The sequence below is a fragment of the Microtus oregoni genome, unplaced genomic scaffold, assembly GCF_018167655.1.
Source record: "Microtus oregoni isolate MIOR12 unplaced genomic scaffold, Mior012 000152F_ref0000281, whole genome shotgun sequence".
Taxonomy (NCBI): domain Eukaryota; kingdom Metazoa; phylum Chordata; class Mammalia; order Rodentia; family Cricetidae; genus Microtus; species Microtus oregoni.
In genome coordinates, this window is record NW_024544803.1 from 740,286 (window position 1) to 761,805 (window position 21,520).

The 21,520-nt window shown below is 37.5% G+C and overlaps 1 protein-coding gene across 1 annotated transcript in view; it reads right to left on the reverse strand.

Annotated features, from left to right (window-relative positions):
* LOC121444997 (AMME syndrome candidate gene 1 protein) overlaps positions 1-21,520 on the reverse strand; it is a 149,929-nt gene that overhangs the window by 111,423 nt on the left and 16,986 nt on the right. The window contains exon 2 of the mRNA XM_041646963.1: positions 15,669-15,775. Within this exon, the coding sequence (XP_041502897.1) occupies positions 15,669-15,775 (107 nt within the window). The remainder of the gene's footprint in view (positions 1-15,668; positions 15,776-21,520) is intronic.

A 21,520-nucleotide genomic window follows, 5' to 3' on the forward strand; every position in this document is an offset into this window, starting at 1 on the left:
TGGCACTAGCTCTTGTAGACCAGGCTGGTCTCGAACTCACAGAGATCCTCCTGCCTCTGCCTCCCCAGTGCTGGGATTAAAGGCGTGCGCCACCCCCGCCCGGCAGAAGCTTCTTTTATGAGGGCTAAAAGCTGCACTAATTTATGGGTATTGAGATAAACATTTAGAATGTGGTTTGATACTATGTCCATTTAGCAAATTAATGACAGACATTTAGTGTAAATATATGTCCTCACTACAAAATATATAATCAAGAGAGCATTGTATATTTTGTAGTGAAATGGCTGGGTTATATGTTTAATCACTTTGAACCTTTACAGTAGGTAGAAGATTTTTTTTTTCCAAACAAGCTACAGCATGTTATAATCCTATATGAAAATATATCAGGATTCCAGTTTCTACATCTTTCTGATCCGTCATTATTGTTATTATTTTTACAAAGTCCAATTTACTGTTTTCTTTTATTAGTACAGCTCACCACCATTTGCTCTTATTGATTATACTCTTGATATTACATATAATAAACTGGAGCCAAATACAAGACCATGAAGATTTACACCCATACCCGCTTCTTAAGATGTGTATAGTTTTAGCACTGATATTTGGATTGTTTACTTAAACATGTTAAGTTTAAATAAAAATGGAACAGTATGGAGAGATCATTGAGTGGGCAAAGGGCTTGCCCTATTTGTGTTAGAGCCACAACTTGTGTCCCTGAAATCTGAGGAAAAGTTAGCTGTGTTTGACAGCCTACATATAATGCCAGTGTGCAGGAGACAGAGGCAGGGAAGGAACGCTTGGAAGAGCAAGCTTGCCAGCCAGGTTAGCTGAATAAGTGAAATCTGGTTTAGTGAAAAAACTTGCTTCACCATGCAAGGTGGAGAGTGAGCAATGAAGACCCTCTCTCCACCTCATGCTTCCACATGCATGCAAACATGTAAAATACACACACACACACACACACACACACACACCAATATAAGACTAGGATTGAACACTAAACTTAGAGTTCACCTTTAATTTTAGATGAAAGAAAGAAGTTTCACCAGTGACAAAGACAGAAACTAACAGATTATTATAATGTGCTACTCTTCCCCCAAGCAAATATTTTAAGAAGCATGGAATGGTTAACAATGTAAAGTACCACGAGGAATTTGAATAAACCAAAATAAAGGAGACCCTATTAGATTTGGCAAGATAGAGATTGTTTTCTGCAATAACAGGGATAGTTTCTTCAAGCGCTGGGGCCAGAAGCCTGACTGGAGTGGATTGCAAAAGGGAGATGAGGAACACATAGACAATTCTGTCAAAAAATATTTGGTTCTGAAGAGAAACAGAGACATGAGACAGTAGTTAGAGAGAAATGATGGATCAAAGGAGGGCTGTTATTTAATTAGGGATACTTTTTAGAGCTCTTATTACTAGTTATGATTATCTTTATTGGAATTATGCTTTTGATGGCCATCATTAAAGTCTTTTGTGAAGTTTATCTACAAGCAGTTGTTGAACAGAAAAACTTCTATCCTGAAAATCCCAAATACTTAAATCTTAAAATTGTCAAGTATTCTTTTCTAGTCTCATAAATAGGGACATTAATAAGACAGAACAATCCAAGAAAAGGGAGGAGTGATCTAGATGAACGGACTAGAGTCTACCAAGTTCATAATTGAAGACAAAGAGGACATGTGTAATGTTATTGTGTTGCTACTGGCTCAGCAAACTTGTGTTCTCCTGAATCCAAACTGAGCCAAGTGGGTGCTTTGCACATAGCTTGACTGAGGCTCCAGGAGGCATCTATTCTTGCTCCAGGAGGCATCTATTCTTAGGCCTTTCCCACAAGGTTTGTTCGTCTAAGGCACAACTTCAAACATGTTATTTAACCTCACCCTCTTTATACCTTCAGCTGTGCATCATTAGTACGTGCTTCATAAAATGCTTGCTAGGATTTAAAGAAAAGAATGCCATACATGTGTTTCATACACACTTGTACACATAAAAAATTAAATAAATAAAGCTTTCTTGAAAAAAAAAAGAAGACAGCATGTCTAAATTGCTCAGCATGGTGTTTGTATTGATTAAGACAGACTTCGTGCTCTAACAAGTAGATTCAACAATGTAAGAGCTCAGTAAGGGACTTCTGTTTCTTACCTAACAATTTCGAGTGTTCCTCTCAGTAAATGGCTCTCTTAATAGGGTCATTCAAAGATCCAGTCTAATTCCATTTTGTAGCTTTATTATACTATGAGCCTTGTCGTCTAACTGGTAGAAGTGAATTCAGACTGTAGGAAGGTATTTACTCTTTTTAAAAGCTGTAGCTAAAAAACTTCACATACATAAAACATAATTTATTTCCATTGTTTAAAATGTAGTCATATAGCCACATACAAGTGTAAGAGAAACTAAGAAATGCAATCTCGGGTTTGCCTAGTTAAAGAAAACAATAGCAGAACAGAATTGGAGGATATCATGAAGCAATGTATACTACCACTCTGAATCTTGGTTTCTTTATCTATTAAATTTAAATCATGCTGTTTTCTCTGGTAATCTTTCATTGTTGCATTTGAATGATCAATGGACTGACTGATTTTGTGCAGGGTCTCATGTAGCACAGGCTGATTTCAGACTTGCTGTATATTTGAGAACAAACTTGAGTTCTTAATCCTTCTGCTTCCACCTCCAAGGTTTTGGGATTATAAGAGTGAGCCACTACTCCTAGCTTCCTATACAGTTATCCCAAGGACTAAGTGGAGTCGTATATAACATCATTATTATATCTGATCCAAAGTAGGCATTCAAAACAAGTTAGCTTTCATTATTATTAATGATACCTATATATCTAGACAAATTCCCCAAGAAATGGATCCTTAATGAAGTAGCATTTGAAATTATAAAAACACAACTAACCATTATTTGGGGTTTACTATATGCTAGAAAGCACTGTCCTAAGGTCTTTGGAATAGATTATCATGTAGGCCTCAAGACAGCTCTCTGATATTGGGATCATTATCATTACAAGTCTACAGATAAGAAAAACCAAGGCTTAAATAGTCTAACTCATCCACGACCATATTGAGAACTTGGGCCTGTGGAAAATGACTAGATCTTTAGAGATCTGGCTGAATCAATAAGTTAATCTCCTGGTAGATTCACAATAAGACGACTTTATTGCAAGATATAGAAAAGTAGAAAGTGGGGTCTTGTTGGAGGAAATAGATTGCTGATATCATGTTTTCTGAAGATACATTTCTCTATGGACTCTTCCTGTATTCCCTTCCCTTGCTTTCTGTCTTCCATGAGGTCAGTAGCTTCTGTGTGTTTCTTGCTGCTGTGACCCTCTGCTTTCCCATGGACCTAGAGTCAATAGAACTAAGGAATATGGACTAAAATTTCTGAAACTATGAGTCAAAATAAACCCTTCTTCATTGAATCAATTCTCTCCAGTGTTCAGTCACAGAGAAAAAAAAAACCAAATACACAAGGGGTTTCCAAAAGGAAGCCATGAACATCTAGATTTGGTAGGAGGATGGAGCCACTATACTTCCTTCGTCTAAGGTAAGAAAAATGCTGTGAAAAGAATGGTCACCAAGACAAAATGACATCCTACAGAATGAGAAAAGGTCTTTGCCAACCCCACATCAGACAGGGGGTTGATCTCCAAAATATACAAAGAACTCAAGAAATTGGTCATCAAAAGAACAAATAATCCAATAAAAAAGTGGAGTACAGAACTAAACAGAAAACTCTCAACAGAGAAACCTAAAGTGAGTGAAAGGCACATAAGGAAATGCTCAATGTCCTTAGCCATCAGAGAAATGCAAGTCAAAAGAACTCTGAGATTCCACCTTACACCCGTAAGAATGGCCAATATCAAAAACACTGATGACAGCTTATGCTGGAGAGGTTGTGGGGTAAAGGGAACACCCTTGCATTGCTGGTGGGAGTGCAAGCTGGTACAGCCCCTTTGGATATCAGTATGGCAATTTCTCAGAAAATTAGAAAACAGCCTTCCTCAAGACCCTTTTGGGTATAAAGCCAAAGGATGCTTAATCATGCCACAAGGACATGTGCTCAACTATGTTCATAGCAGAATTATTTGTCATAGCTAGAACCTGGAAACAACCTAGATGCCAGTCAACTGAAGAATGGGTAAGGAAAATGTGGTACATTTACACAATGGAGTACTACACAACAGAAAAAATAACATTTTGAATTTAGCAAGAAAATTGATGGAGCTAGAAAACATTATTTTGAGTGAGGTAAGCCAGATACAGAAAGACAATTATCACATGTACTCACTCATAAGTGGTGTTTAAACATAAAGCAAAGAAAAGCCTACAAATCACAATCCCAGAAAACCTAGACAATAATGAGGACTCTAAGAGAGACATACATAGATCTAATCTACATGGAAAAGACAAGATCTCCTAAGTAAATTGGGAGCATGGGGACCATGGGAGAGGGTTAAAGGGGAGGAGAGAGGCAGGAAGGGGAACAGAAAAAATGTAGAGCTCAATAAAATCAATAAAAAAAATTTAAAAAGAACAATGCAGTGGGTCTTTCCTTCTTCTCTCACAACCGAACATTAGGCAGAACTTGGAATCCCACAGAAAAGGGGGGAAGGATTATGGGAGCTAGAGCAGTCAAGGACAGCACAAGAAAATTACCCACAGTTGGCCAGGTGGTGGTGGCACACACTTTTAATCCCAACACTTGGAAGGCAGAGACAGGTGGATCTCTGTGAGTTCGAGGCCAACCTGGTCTACAAGAGCTAGTTCCAGGACAGCCTCCAAAGCTACAGAGAAACCACTTCTTGAAAAACCAAAAAAGAAAAAAAAAAGAAAAGAAAAAAGAAAATAACCCACAGAATCAACTAAGCAGGGCTCATAGAGGCTCACAGAAACTGAAGGGACAACCAGAGACCCTGTATGGGTCTGCACTAGGTCCTCTGAATATACTTTATAGCTGAGTAGCTTGGTGTTCTTGTGGGACTCCTGAAAGTGGGGGTGCAGGTGTCTCTGACTCTTTTGACTGCTCTAGGGACCCTTTTCCTCCTGGGTTGCCTCATTCAGCTTTGATATGAGGTTTATGTCTAGTCTTATTGTATCTTGGTATGTCATGTTCAGCTGATGTCTCTGGGAGGCCTGCTCTTTTCTGACTGGGAAAAGAGGAGGAGTGAATTTGAGGAAGAGGGGAGGTGGGAGGGAACTGGAAGGAGTGGAAGGAGGGGAAACTGCCGTCAGGATGTAATGTATAAGAGAAGAATTTAAAAAAAAGTAAGGACAGTGCAGTTGAAAGAAGCTTCTCATTCGGAAGGTCATGAGAGAAGCAGACTTGTCAAGAGAGAAACTGATTCTATGAGGACCATATTGAAGATAATTAGAACATCTTTGACAGAACAGGCAAAACCAGCTCTATACAGTCTTGGGCAAGTTAGACTCTAATGTAATTTCCCCCTTGAATCATGGTTTATTTAAAAGTATGTTTTTAAATGTTCAGAAATCTTTTCTATTCACAATTTTGTGTTGATTTCTGGCTTCATTACACTGTGATCATAGTGTCATTTTTACTATATGAGTCCTTTGTTTGATAACCTGTATTCGATTAATTTGGGTGAATGTTGTTTGCATATTTGAAAAATAGTTTCATATGCTGGTAGATTTGTTTCGCTAATTTGTTATTGAAATGTCCTATATATTTATTGATATTTTTTGGTCTATTTCTTCTGGAAATTACTGAGAGAGTTTAAAATTTCTCATGATTATGAACTTGTCTATTTCTCTTTTTAGTTTTGTTAATCTTTCATTTCAGTTTGAAGTTTAAGGCCAGCCTGGACTGCGCAGTGAAACTCAATCTTAAATAAACAGCCCATTAAATTGCACATATGAATGATCTCTCCTGTGATGTTTTAAAGCTTATACATGCTGTATAGTTAGTTTACACATATTTATCTCAAAATTATCATCTTCTTTGAAAAATATTCCAAATCCTTTCTTTTAGCATAATGTGTATATATATGACCATACACATACATATGAGTGCATATGTATACATGCTTACATGTACACATCTGTAGTCATTCTCCCATGCAGTAACATACCAGAATATCAACTAGAAAGTAATTGATACAGACCATTAAATTGCTCCTAATTCATGGCTATTGTGAATAGCACTGCAATAAGCTTAGGAGCTTAGATGACTCTCTTTAACATAAGTATTTAGTCTATTGTATTTAATATAATTGCTTATTTGCATTCAAATGTATCTTATTTTGAACTGACTATTTGTCTTAATTATGGTGTCTTTTTTCCATTGTATTCTTGGTGAGTTTTAAATAAGTAAGATCTCATTTCTTTGGAAATTTATTTGTGAGGATATTTAAAATTCTTGGATAAGGGTAAGTTCCAACATTTTCATTCTGGTAGGTGCCTGATGATACTACAGTCTGGGGTTGTTTTTACCTTAATTCGGGGATTTAGGGACCTGGGAGTACCTAGGAAATATAATGTGTGTTATACATTTTTTTTCTTTTTTGGTTTTTCGAGACAGGGGTTCTCTGTAGCTTTGGAGCCAGTCCTGGAACTAGCTCTTGTAGACCAGGCTGGCCTCGAACTCACAGAGATCCTCCTGCCTCTGCCTCCCAATTGCTGGGATTAAAGGCATGTGCCACCACTGCCCGGCTTCTGTTATGCATTTTTATTAGATAAGATTATATAGACCCTCTGACGTACACGACTCCTCCTCTCCACTTAATATCAAGTTTACTTTCTTCTTTAAGTCTCCAGGTATGTATGAACGTATAGCATTATTTCTAGTTCACCAATAGTCTGGTCACTTCAATTCTTGTCATTTCAGTTTATTAAACTACTCACCTTAAACAGGTTTTGTCTTTGTTTTTAAATCCCTTATAACTCATTCCCTGTTAGATCTATAATCAATGAATGCTCTAACAGGTAACTTCCTACCTCTGCCTTCTCCTAGGTCTGGGTTTAGAGATATTTGCTTTCTTTCTGGCTCTTTGACAGCTTTAAGGAGATACTTGTTTCACTTCATCTGACATTTTTGGTTGTTTTCCATGGGAGAGTAACCTCACACGCTACATTGCAGGAACACCACTGTTTTCCCCACTTCTCCTCTGTGACTGCAAAGTCACACAACTGAAATGATTGCCTCCATAGCAAGTTTACCATTTGTAGTCTAAGCTGCACCTTCTAGATGATGAGCTGTTGTACAACTCTTTGATTTCCATTACCTCTGCTCCACATCTTGTTTCCGACAACAGCTGGTTTAGCCAGTAACTCCACTCCTCCAGGGCTCCCACCCCAGCTCCTTCCTCTTTACTCAGCTCAGAAAATCAAGCTTCCTACTTCTGCACAAACAGTGGCTTCCATTTTTAGAATCCCCCTCAACTCTCCGTCATTCTATTCCAAAGTTCTCTTCCTTTCCCCATCCTTCCTTGCTTGACCCCTTTCTTAGCATATTCTTTTTTCTGCTTTTCCAGGACCCTCTACTAAAGGCTCTAGGATACTATGCCTCAGAGTGCGACATTGGATCCCTTCCCATACTCAACCTGTTTTATATGGATGTACAACATTATAAACACTGAAACCGAGAGCAAGAATTTAGAGACTTTTACCGTAATTTCATAACTGTTGTTATGGGATCCTGTAATGAAAATCAGGAGCTGGTAGTCTAAACATCTTTGTTTTTATGCTGAATATTTTATAGTAATTAATTTGTATTGTGTTTTATGAAAGCACAAATATATAAAACAGATTGGAAATTGCAAGGTACTGACATTTAGGAGAACTGCACTAAAACCCATTCTCTCTCTTTTTCAGTTTTTAAATTTTATTTATTTTTATTACTGATTCTGTCTTTCTTGTATATGTTTTAAATTAAACTATAATTACATCACTTTTGCCTTCCTTTTTTCCTTACAGTTCCTCCTAAGTTCCCTTCCTCCAAATCCTTCCATGTGCCTTCACCATCTAATTGATATCTCTTTTTCTTTGATTGTTGTTTCATAAACATATATGTATAAATATATAAATACAACCCACTGAGTCTGTCTTAATTATTTGTATGTATATGGCTTCAAGGCCGCCCCTTTATTTTTTTATTTTTTTTCTGTTGTCTTAAACTTTTTTTTAAATTAATAAATTTATTTATTAAAGATTTCTGCCTCCTCCCCGCCACCGCCTCCCATTTCCCTCCCCCTCCCCCAATCAAGTCCCCCTCCCTCATCAGCTCAAAGAGCAATCAGGGTTCCCTGACATGTGGGAAGTCCAAGGACCACCCACCTCCATCCAGGTCTAGTAAGGTGAGCATCCAAACTGCCTAGGCTAAGGCCGCCCCTTTATATAGGATAACCAATTAGGGGCTCATCATCCTCTCTCCATTTGTATGAGCCGCAGTTACCTTAATTAGTACTTGCCTCTCTTCTGCCTCACTCTGCTCAGACATTCTCCCAAATTAAACAATTTTTCTTTTAATTTGAAGTAACAGTTCTTGGTGCTGTTTTCTTGTCTTCAATTTAGCGGCCAAGCTACAGTAATCTACCTTACGCCTTCACTCCATTTCCAACAAATGGGACAGATGATGGCGATGTGTTCCAGTCCATACTGGCCTTCCGGTCCTTGTTGTGACTGAACTTTACTTTGAATTTGCTGTTCATGGTCAGCCTGCCCTCCTACGACTTCTCCTGTGTTTCTTCTTTTATCTGATGCTGCTTCTCCGTGTCTTTTATCCCAGTTACCTGTCCTTAAGGCCTCATTTCTCAACCTTTTCCACATGTACTGAGAATAGTTTACTCAACTTTTGTATGCTCTGATGACCTTTAAAATCTCTTAACTCTACTCTTGATTTCCCTAGCTAATCTGCAAGCAGATTTTTTTTTAGATTTTCAATTAGATTGTAGTTTTCCTAAGATATTTCAAAGATATCTAAAGTTCATTATATTTGAAAAAGAATTTCCTTAAACACACGGCTTTGGTCCTCCTTTTGTTTTCCATATTTTGGTTAACATCCTACCTGTCAACTCTCTCCATGTTATTGCTCTTCTCTCATCCACCCATATGTCAGAAAAATAAATAAAAACATTCAAAACTGCACTTGTCAGTGTCCTGCCTAGGACCTTTCATTAATTTCATATTTTTATAATAATTAAAATATTTTTAGATTGGAAACATTGACAAGGTACATGGAAATATTTATGAACAGAAAAAGAGAGTGTCAAGGATCAGTGTGTGGATTCTCTTTTTGTTTGTTTTTTGCTTCTTGACTTTTTTGAGGCTGGGTTTCTTTCTGTATTCCTGATTGTCCTGGCACTCCCTATGTAGACCAGGCTGGCCTTGAACTTAGAGATCTGCCTGCCTCTGCCTCCTGAGAGTGCTGGGATTAAAGGAGTGTGCCACCACCACCTGGCTATGAATTCATTTTTTTTAAACAGTGATTTTGGTTTGGGAATCCCTTCAGCTCTCCTTCATCCTATTCCAAAGTTCTGTTCCTCAAAAATAAAAACTACATCCTCATCTTATATAAGTCATACAACATAGAGGATAGTAGAAGGAAAAATTAGTTTTTAATAAATATGATATAATTGAAATTGACTGCAAAAATGTAGAACCATAGTGTCTACAGATTTATCAGTACCATTCCTAAAATAAAAAAGTATCAATAAGTATTATAACAAGGTTTGTTTCAGGAGTATGTATTGCAATATAATTATTTTATTAATTGTTCTTCTTACCATACTTTTTCCTCTCCCCTTCTCTTTCCCATTTCTTTTTCATCTTGTCTTTCTTGTCCTTCTTTTATTTTTTTATGTTCTTTGAGAGCTTTGTACAATGTGTTTTGGTTGTATTCAACCCCCCTACAACTCCTCTCCAATTCTATTCCCCTGCCCTACCCACCCAACTTTATGTTCTTTAAAAAAAATCCTTCAAGACCAAATTGTGTTGCTCTAATATTTTTGGATGTGTGGTCTGCCACCAGAAGCTACAAGACTATTTGGACAGTTACAGTCTTAAAGAAGACCGTCTTTCTCTCTCCCAGAAACTTCCTACTGTATGCTCAACTCCCCTTTCCACAGTGGGGTTCGTTCTGACATGAACTCGCACAGGTCTTGTATATGCTGTCTCAACTGCCGTGAGTTCATGTGTGTAGCTGCCCTGTTGGTTCCAGAAGACAATGTTTCCTTGCTGTCATCCACTGCCTCTGGCTTTACATTAATTGCACTCCCTTCAATGATCCCCAAGCCTTGAAAAGATGGAGTGTCCCTTCAGGACTGGACATTCTGCAGTCTCTTATTCTCTGCCTTTGTCCTTCCTTGTTGATGCAGGCACTTCATAGTGAAAACTGGCTTTGAATATTTTCTGAAGTCCAGGCTAGCTTTGAACTCATAATTCTCCTGCCTTAGATTCCCCAAGTTCTGAGAATACATACATGTGCTAACATGTCAGCTTTGCCACAAGCTTCTTTTTTCTTGTGGGCCAGGGAAGGGTGGAGGGTTATCTAGATCATAGGGGAGATGAAGAAAGTAGAAAGTTCATTAAGAAAACTGCCCCCCTCCTCAAGGTGTAAAGTGGCCCAGGAACACATGGTTTACCTCCCTTGTAGGGGATTCTCTTGATAAACAAATCAGCAATTACAGTATGAACAAAAGGACTAAGAAGGACTTACTTACCCTGAAAGTGATGATCCTGTTTTTGTTTCTGTTTTTTGCTAGGACCTCTAATAACTGTGAGCGGGACGGAATTCTGAGATAGCTGAAAAGGCGAACGCTCATACAGACTGAATCTGTTGTTATGATACAAAGAAATGTGACACTTTTGGGGTGGACTAAGTTTTACTGCCAAAACTGTAATTATTTTGGTATATTACTTGCCCACATTAGCTTAAATTTCTACTTTTGTAAACAAAGATAGTACTTTTCCCTTTTCTACCTTCAAGATTTTATGAGACAAAAATGAAAAAAGTTAAGAAAAATTGGTTTGCAAAAGCAATAAATAAATAGGTTCAGTAAAATTCGGAATAAGAACAGAACATTGTATAGCTTTGAGTTCTGTATTGAACCTAGAAGATATATAATGATAAAACTGATAGTACAATATATGTGTTATCATAATTTGAGTTGCCTGTATTGAGATATGGTTTTAATATTTCTCTACAAACACAGTAGCTTCTTTCCTCAGCTTCTAATTGCTTTGTGTTTAATCATTTTTAAATGAAAAAAAGTGCAAATATATACTGTTTTCTTTTTAATGTATATCTTCTTCAATACAGTGGGACATCTTTAACTGAGGTTTTACTTTACACAATTTGTTATTTGAGGTCAACTATAGTCTGAAAATATTAAATGGAAAAATTCAGAAATAATTAATAAGAAGTTTTAAATTACTGTATGTTCTAAATAACATAATAAAACATTATAAGATCATTCTAGAAATATCAATCATCTTTCTGTCCATATCCTTGTTGTATATACTACCTTCCCATTAGGCACTTATTAGCTAGATTCACTATCATATCCATATCACATTCGTATTCAAAGAACTCTTAATTTGCCAACTCTGGTATAACTGTTCCATAGCATTAGTCTACTGGTGCATCATGTTCTGGATCATGTAGGAACACCTCTGCTTGCTTCCTTGCCAGATCCTCCGACAAACCTATGACCTGAGAGTGGCTGAGCTGCCAGTGTTGGCAGAGGCCTATTTCCTAATTGAAGGCAGAGCATATGGAATGCACAAGAAGCACCATTGCATATTCTGCAACAAGAAAGAAGTACATGGCCGGGTGGTGGTGGCACACGCCTTTAATCCCAGCACTCGGGAGGCAGAGGCAGGCAGATCTCTGGGAGTTCGAGGCCAGCCTGGTCTACAAGATCTAGTTCCGGGACAGGAACCAAAAGCTACAGAGAAACCCTGTCTCGAAAAACCAAAAAAAAAAAAAAAAAAAAAAGTACATGGCACTGGGCAATCCACTTGATCTCAGTGAGCTCTTGTTTCTTGCTCTGGAAAATGAGGCAATAATGGTATCTTCACGAAGTTATTGTGTAGAGTTTCTTACTCTTATAGAAGGACAAAAATGATGTCCTGATTATTGCTATATCCCAGGAAAGAACAATGCCTGGCCTGTAGTCACTCAAAAATATGATAAAATAAATGAAACTGGAGGTTACCAATGGAATTGGCTCCAGAGCTCAGTAACAAGTAGTTTACAAATGGAGAGCTTAGCATAATGCCCTGAATACAATAGTTGCTCAAGAAAGAAAGAGTGGTGTTATATAACCTAGTTACACACCGTTCCATATTCATATCCACTTTACCATATTTGGATGCATTGCACTAGCCAACATTCAGCTTTCCTTGAGGTGACTCTAATTTTATCAGCTGTGTGTCTCCACCCTGACTTGAGGATCCCTACTTCATTGAGGATATTTATTTGACAAATGCCCTACTAAATAACTACATGTTAGGCATTATGCTGGATTCCAGGAATTTTGAGGGACTAACCATCCAGCAGAAAAATTAGCAGTGTACAAATAAATAAACAGGATGATGTCAACCTGTAAGAAGCGGGTGCTATGAGAAAAGTAAAAGAGGATAACATTGTGTGTGTGTGTGGGGGGGGTACTTTAGCTTGAGTGGTCACACAAAGTTTCCCCAAGCATGTGACACCAGAGTCTAAGTTTTAAGATCAGTAATTGTGGAAATAGAAACAGCTTGCTGTATGAAAGTGGCCAATTTCTTCTGAAAAGCTGTGAATTTTCTTTTTTCTATGTTTTTCTTTTTGTGAGAAAAATGAACAGTCAAGTAGACACCAGAGATGGCACAAGGGGAAAATGAAAAAAGGCCAGCAAATTGCCATCCTGCCAAAACCCAGTCTTATTGTTTACTGTAGAACTATTTTTACAGGTTCTTCCATTGAATGTCAAGGTTAGAAAGTCGCTCGCTGGCAAATCACACAGATCGTGCCTGGTATATGTGGTACGTAGGCAACTGTAGGGGGCCATGAGGTGATTTCCGCTGCTCACAGATGAACAATTTTTAAAATGCTTTGAAAACTCCATCTAGAGTGGAGCATGATGGCGCACACCTGTATTTCCAGTACTCACGATGTGGAAGCAGGAAGATCAGGAATTTGAAGCTAGAGTGGCTACATAGGGAGTTTCAGGTCAGTTTTAGCTATACAGTGAGACCCTGTCTCCAAAAACTAAAGTGATGATGATATTAATAATAATAATAATAATAACAATATTAAGCAACTATACCTAGTGTGCAATGCATATTTCTGTTGGAATTGTTTCTAGAAATGAAAATAACATGAGGCATTGAAGTTTACTTTTCAGAACCTAACCTGGCTAGATAGGAATGGATACTAGATAGATGGGCTGTTCACCTCTTCCCCAAGAAATGAAAGAGAGAATGTCCAAACATTCTGTCCCTGATTAACACTGTCCTTGGACATACCAAAATTTGTGCAGTTTATGCACACATGAGAACATTTAGGTAGGTGCCACTTTACTTATTTTTCTTTATAAAAATTTTCTTTTCCTTTTCTTTTTTTTTTCGAGACAGGGTTTCTCCATAGCTTTTTTGGTTCCTGTCCTGGAACTAGCTCTTGTAGACCAGGCTGGCCTCGAACTCACAGAGATCCGCCTGCCTCTGCCTCCCGAGTGCTGGGATTAAAGGTGTGCACCACCACCGCCCGGCTCTTTATAAAATTTTTAAACATTTTTGAAAACTTCATATGTGAGTACTGTTCGTAGCTCTATTACTTTCAGTTCTTTCATGTCTCCTCCCTACTTCCTCCCAAATTCATGACACATTCCTTAATTATTGGCACAAAGAGAGAGAGAGGCTTCATATGCGCACATATACGTATATATAAATACAGCTTTTGACTCGAGTTAGTATTGCTCAGAGGTATATGTGTTTAGGGCTTATCTCTTGGGATTGGCTAACCTGTCAGGGGCTTGGCTCCTCCCTGGAGAAGACTGAGTCCCCCACACCCAGCAGTCATTTGTTGCCTGTAGCTTTTTATATAGGGGCAGGCAGGGCCTTGTGAGATTTTCCTCACCCATGTTGACATGTCAACTGGTGTTGTGATTCCGCGGGTCTTGTTTAGAAAATCATGCTGTTAAGATTTCATGGGTGTGCTTGAGCAAAGGTGATGCATGCTTTGAACCCCAGCACTTGGAAGGCAGAGGCAGGCAGATCTATGAGTTCAAGGCCAACCTGGTCTACAGAGACACTTCTGGGACAGCCATGAATACACAAAGAAACCCTGTCTCAAAGAGAAAGATTTAGTGGGTGCAGCTCACTGTCATATACAAAAGACACTACTTGGCAGTATACATGGTGATCTTCTGGCACTTACAGTCTTTCCATTCCTGTTCCATAAGACTTCCTGAGCCTTAGATGTGGGGATTGTGTTGTAGATTTAGCAGTTGATATGGGTACCCTAGAGTCAATAGTTCTTTGCATTTTGATTAGTTGTGGATTTCTGTAATGGTCCCCATTTACTTCAAAAAGAAACTTCTTTGGTGAGTGGAGAGAATCCCACTTACCTGTGAGTAGAGGGATGTGTGTTTAGAATGTAATTATAAATTACGCTGGCTTAGGAGAGTGGTGGTAGGAGGTTCTCCTCTAGGGTCCATGACCTCACCAGTGGCAGGTAACTGGCTATGTTTGCAGTACCAGGCATGATTTCCCTTCTATTGAGTGGACCTTAGGTCTATTCACACAGCTATTGGATGTACCCAAGATATAACTCCCACTATTGCATTCTTGGAGCTATCTTGCCATGCTAATCAATGTTGTGGTTCATAGGGGTCACAGTTTGGTAGGACTTTTTGGTAGGACTTTTGATTGCTTTTCTCCCTTGAGAGCTTGCATAGCACCTTCTGATACTAATGACAGATAGTCCTCATGGAGGACGCCTCCAGGTCAGATCCAATTTGACTCCTCTAAGGTGGGTGATAACTGAATATGTCATCTACAAATAAATAAACATCTTCAAGTTAGACAGGACCTGTTGGTGACAATAGGTTCTTTGCATTAGTTAGACATGGATTTTACTTGCAGATCTTCCATTTAATTGCTCAATGGCCTTGAGGAATAGTTTTCTTAAACTCTCTTCACCCTGGTTTTCTTCTCTAGAGACATGGGGATTGAAGATCCTCTTTGGGGTGTTGAAAAGATTAAGTGAGATAATATACACGAGAAGTATTTCTCCCAGTGCCTGTTATATAGTAAGTGCTCAAAATATATTATAGCTATAATTATCCAGGTTTTCTAGGGCAGTCCTAATTTTAAAATATTCTGTTACATTTTAATTTCAGTCTATTTGTTATCATGTGAAAGTCCAAAATATGATCACTGCATTTTTCTTCAGAGTTTGAGGAAACTATGAGGGTTTTTTTTCCCCAAGAAGCAAGATATAAAACTGCTTCTCTCTGTACTTGCTTTCAAACCCTCCACAAGTAAGGGATATCTTATTAAGACCCAAAGCATACGATAGCGATTATCAAGAAACAGAAAACAACAAGTGTTGGGAAGGGTGTGGAGATGGGAATATTTGCACTCCTGGTGTGAATATAAAATGGTAACAGCTGCAGAGGAACAGAGTATGGTGGTTCCTTGGAGATTTAAAAATAGAATTACCATATGATTCAGCAATTCCACTTCTGGATGCGCACCACAAAGAACTGAAATGAAGATCTTGCGTGGTAGCTGCACTCGAATACTCATTGCTGCATTATCCACAGTAGCTAAAATGTCAAAGAAACTCGAGTTTTCATTGACAAATGAATAAAGAAAATGTGGTATGTTCATGTGCAATGTATTATTTGACCTTTAAAATATTGAAATATGCAACATCATGGATTAACTTGGAGGACACGGGATGGAAAAAGCTGGTCACACACACACACACACACACACAAAGATCCGTATGCTAGGGCTGGGAACATGGCTCAGTTGGTAAAGTGCTTTATCTGAGAGAGTGAGGTTATCTCACTCTCCATGTAAAAAGCTAGATGTGGTATCAGGCACCTATAAATCCACGGCTGGCAAGACAGATAAAAGATTTCTGGGGTGTGGGGTGTATTGTCCAGGCAGTCTAGACAATCAATGAAACACCTTATCTCACAAAATAAAGCAGAGAAGCTATTGAAGGTTTGGGTTCCACATGTGTGCAGACACCCACATGAACACATACATATACAATATATACATAACACCTCAAGAAAAACAAATTCTTCATGATTCCATTTCTATGGGATACTTAGAATGACCAAATTCAGAGACAGAAAATGTAATAAGTAGAGTGCTAGTTGCCAGGAACTTGGGGTGCGAGGGCTGAAGGAATAGGGGTTATTGTTAAATAACCCCTATTGTTTCAATTTTTAAGCATAAAGAGTTCCAGAGGTTTGTGGTACAATAGCTGCACAACAGTGTAGATATAGTTAAATAAATTTTATGTTGTATGTACTCCAGTACAATAAATATGTAGATAAGAAGGCCTATTGGAGAGTTGTACTTTTGAAAAATGGGGTAAAGAAGAATTGCAATCTTGAGTCAAGAAGAACTCAAGTTTTCAGTTTTCCTTAGAAGCCCATACATGCTTCTGGAGCAGACTTAGGAACCTGCATGGGAGAGTCCTGTCACTCACTTTTGCCATTAATTTCAGCTTGATTTAAGGTTTTGTTTAATTTAACACATAGGTGAATCTCAGATTATGTATGGCCTTAAATTGCTCACAATCATTTTTCTTAATTATCTAAAGTTCATTATAATTATACAAATGAAATGTCCTATACTAAAATGACATTGTAATTGAACAGTTGTCAACATCAGTATTCAATATGCAAGCTGCAGCTGCCCTTTAACGTTCATTACAATTAAACTCCACCTGTTCACAAATGGCACCATGAAGCAACACTACATAATAAATTTAGCTCAGCAATCTATATGGCCATTAGAGTCAGTCAAGAGGTGTAGAAAATTATTAAAATATGTATGTATTCAAGTTATACTCTCAGCTTTCATCAACTCATGAGTACTGGTTACTATTGTAAAATTTATTAGGCCCATCTACTTTGTAGCATGTCTGAGATAGCTAAGAGAATTGAACAATGGGTCAGCAAGGGATTTGCTGGAGATGACTATTTAAAATGGGTATTTAGGAGGCTGAAAAGGAGGATCGAAAGAAAGTTCAAGGACTACCTGGGATACAAGTGAGACCTGTCTCAAGATCAATTGATCAATTAATTAAAAATAGTTGTTTAAGCCACAAATAAATCATTAACATGGTGCCAACTATCTTGTTTCCCCCAGTACTTCTCAAAGTAATAAGTGATGTGGTAGTTGATCTCTTCTCTCTCTAAACAGTCTGATGCCCAGACAGGAATTGGGAGGTGGTGGCAAGATGATCAGAAGTTCAAGGTCATCCTCAGCTACACAAAGAGCTCAAAGCCAACCTAGACTACATGAAACCTTGTCTCAAAACAGTCAAGCAAACAAACATGGAGTTTCAAAAAAAAAAGAAAGAAAGAAGGGAAGGAAGGAAGGAAGGAAGGAAAGAAAGAAAGAAAGAAAGAAGGAAAGAAGGAAGAAAAGAAAAAGATAAGAGTCTGAACCCCTTTAAGTTAACCCTAGAAGTAGCTTAAAGAAGAGAAACTTTTTATTGTCAATTGGCATTGGGAAACAAAATACTACATACCACAGTGCTATACATTAGGAATTTGGGGTTTCTATTTTTATTAGATTTTTTATCTTATAATATACTTTGCTATGAGTTGCCTGGTTTATAAAATTGAAAGTGGGAAACAGTTTTCTGTCAAGCAAACAAAACAAAATAGAGAGAGGGTTAAATGTAATTTTATAAACTCTGTTTCCATAATTTAACTCATTTTACAATTCTACCCCTGTTAGTGCTATCACATTTAAAGTGACAAAATAAAAGAAGTAAGAGATCAGTAAGTCAAAATGTCAGTCTAGGATTTTCCTGTATTTGAAGGCAGTCAAACATGGTGTTCGTGCTCCTGGGCTCAGGTGTCTGCATCTAAAAGCTTAAATCTTTGTTCTTCCACATACTAGTTATGTGATAATGGCTGACTCGTCTTGACCTTTGGGGCCTCCTATGTCAAAACGAGGAAAGAAAAATGAGGGTGGAGGAGAAAGGAGAAGGAGAGAAGGAAGAGAAGAAGTTAACCTCCAATGGTGAAATGACAAAGGCATGTACATGTGGAAACCACTTAATACATGGTGAGCGTTACCGTTGTTAGTGTAGGTGGCACATTATCTGTTTTGATTATAAATAGGTATACATTTTGGGTAGCAGTTCTGTCTTTGTCTACTCTCATTCGACAAAATTTGAGCAAATATTTTCAAGGGAGGAGGTACTGGAATAGAAGCCATAAATCACTTTAGGGAATTCACATACCTCATGCAGTGTGGTTGAGGAGACTAGTTGTGACCCAATTAAAAGAAGAACTGGACCAGTAAGCTGGCTCAGTAGGCAAAGGTGTTTGCTGCTCAAGTTTGGATATCAGAGTTCCGTCCTTGGAGCCCATGTAAAAGTAGTAGAAGAAAAACTTCTCCACAGAATTGGTCTCCATATACTTGCTTGGGCACATGCACTGTCTCCCAAGTCATGGGTATGCTCAAGTGTGTGTGTGTGTGTGTGTGTGTGTGTGTGTGTGTGTGTGTGTGACAAACACAATAATGAATAGTAATAAACTTTTTAAGAACAGTAGATTGTTCGGGCTGAAAATTTTGGCTTTGAGTCATCTCTGCTACATAATGTGTGTGTGTGCGTCTATGAAGGAAACATGTAACTTATTTGAGTTATAATCTCCTCAGGGAAATGAGGATACCTATGTCAAAGATCAGTGGTTAATACTGGGAGAAAGGTTGCCTGTTAAAGCATCTGGCATATATTAGGTATGCAGTGAACGCTTGTCAACTCTGAGTCACAAGGAGAGAATAATTTTGCAGAGATGTTAATAGTTTATCATTGAGAATGGGGGCCCAAGTTTCTGTGCAGCTCTGGTATTTCCTCAGATTAGCTTTTGCCATTTCTTGTGAAAAGGTCAGCATTGCTGTCATATTCACAAGGTTCCAGGACATAATTGTGTATGCCTGCACAGATTTTTTTTAAAGCAAATGATGATAAAGTTTGGCTAAGATGCCAAAACAGAGCTATCTCAGGAATAACATCTGAAATATTCCAAAGATGATACTCTAAAACCAAGAATAATTGAAAAGAATAACAGAAAATAATAATGGAAAGCTTAAGAAAACAATAAATATCTTCTAGGGCTTTTTGTATATTTGTTTTAAGTCAAGATTTATAGTCCAACTTCTCTATTGATCTTTGAAAAATATTGCTATTCAGATTCTCCCAGAACATGTTTGACTGAAGTCTAATCTGGTTTAGTGGACATAAAATAAGATCTAATGCAGAAACAGAACATGCAAATAGCATGAAAAAAATGATATACACATAGATCTTATTAGATATGTCTTATATCAACTGGTATGTTTTATATTAACACTCTGGTATGAAGCAAATTTCTCTATCTGTAGAAGCTCCTACTCAAAGGTAGCAATTGCACATAAATAACACAGTACTACATAAAGAGCCATTACAGAACAGAATGACCAGGAAAAGTGGAAGGATATATGCAGATTATTCGAACTAGAATTGCAAATAATTAGATAGCCAATGAACCCATGCAAATGTATTTAGTCTTTTTAGTCTAGTCTTCCAGGAAATAATAAGGTATAATAAGAAACATATTTTATTTACCAATATGAGGTCCCCAGAGGTGCTTTGTAAAAATATACTATTAGAAATGCCCAGGAAAACCTGCACTCTTATACATTGTTGATATATACATTTTCACGTGCATTGTGTACTATATAGTATGCTAGCAATTTATATTTATTCAAAGAATGAACAATGTTGTTGTAGACTTTTGAATACATTTGAGACATCTAGAAAATTCTTAATGACAAAATATATTCAAAACTTGAAGATAGAATTCACAGAAAATTTATGCAATTCATAATTGCCAGATTTTACATTTTAATCTAGTAACTGCTTTGGTGATTTTCTTGGTACAGGGTTCTGAACTCATTAAAAAGGAATCTACCAGTGAATCTATATAATGTACCCATCTTACTATTATTGGTTCCCAACCTTTTGGAAGATTATAATACCCTACTATTATTAGCTTGCTTTTATGTCATATCTTCTTCTCTTCCATCAAATTGTGTGTGGCATATATTTTTTTAATATTCAAGGACCTCATATTTAATTTTGTTTTGAGAAGTGTTCAGAAAGATCATTATCCTCCTTAGGATAATTGTACCCACTCTTGAGGGAGGCAAATTTAAATGCCTGCTTTGAAGCATCTGTATGCTATTTCTCAATAGCTTTTCGCTAGTTCTGTAATACATTCTTTTCAAAATGCGAACAGATCTTTTCCATCAATAAGGAAAGTGTAATTTTGTTAATGGTAGGTAAGCATCTTCTTATGTGTATTTGGCAGGCATAGACATATTGCTGTCTTTTGGAGAAAGACAGCTGTTTCTAGATGTCATTAAGGCAGACATTACTACTGACAACGCTTTCTCACAAAGTATCTGACAACAGTTCTGTCCGCTGTCAGAGCTGCTTGTACCCAAAATTCTGTGGGAGTTGGAGGCCCTGTGATTTCTAATTGCTGACTGCTTTGATTACAACCTTGTGCTCAGGAAGCACAGTGAGTGACATTTCCACCTAGGTACATGATCCCATTCATTTATTTTCTTCTCTTATACCCACTTTGCTTTGGCATTCTCACACTTAAGAACTTAGAGAATGCTCGCCTGAAATTCTGACACCGCTATCAGTAGCACACTGATAATCTAGGCCTGTTGAAAAGGAACACAATCTATTTTTCTTATTCTTGAGTTAGGAACCTTAAATGGTCCTCTGTGGGTTTCTTTATGTAAATGTAATCATTTTGAATTCACGGTTATGATATTTTGGCATTTCTCAAATAATGTGAGCCAATTTCTCATCCAACTGAGTGATTTTATTGTAACTCTTCAGAATAAAAAGTTATTATAGCACTTTCTTGATACAAAAGATCAGTTGCTATAGTGACTTAAAGTGTTTTGTCCCTGAGTTGTTACTTCTGTACTTCGTAAGTCTTTCTTGAACTTCTTATTTCCACTCCAGCCCTCTTTTTTATTTAGTCATGCAATAGGAGAACTTACCAGAAAAAATGTAAATGCTAGTAGTAATTTAGGCAACTTGTTTAGATTTCTTTTGTATCTCTACACTGTAGAGTTCAATGCACTGTGCATCATCTATGCAAATTATGAGTCTATCTTAAACTGCATGTCGATACACTATATTATTAAATACCAGCTTGGGAAGCAAAGAGCTCTGAAATTGGCATCTTATAATCTTACTCATGCTACTATCCTGAGAATTATGGTTTTTGAAAACCAAACCATGG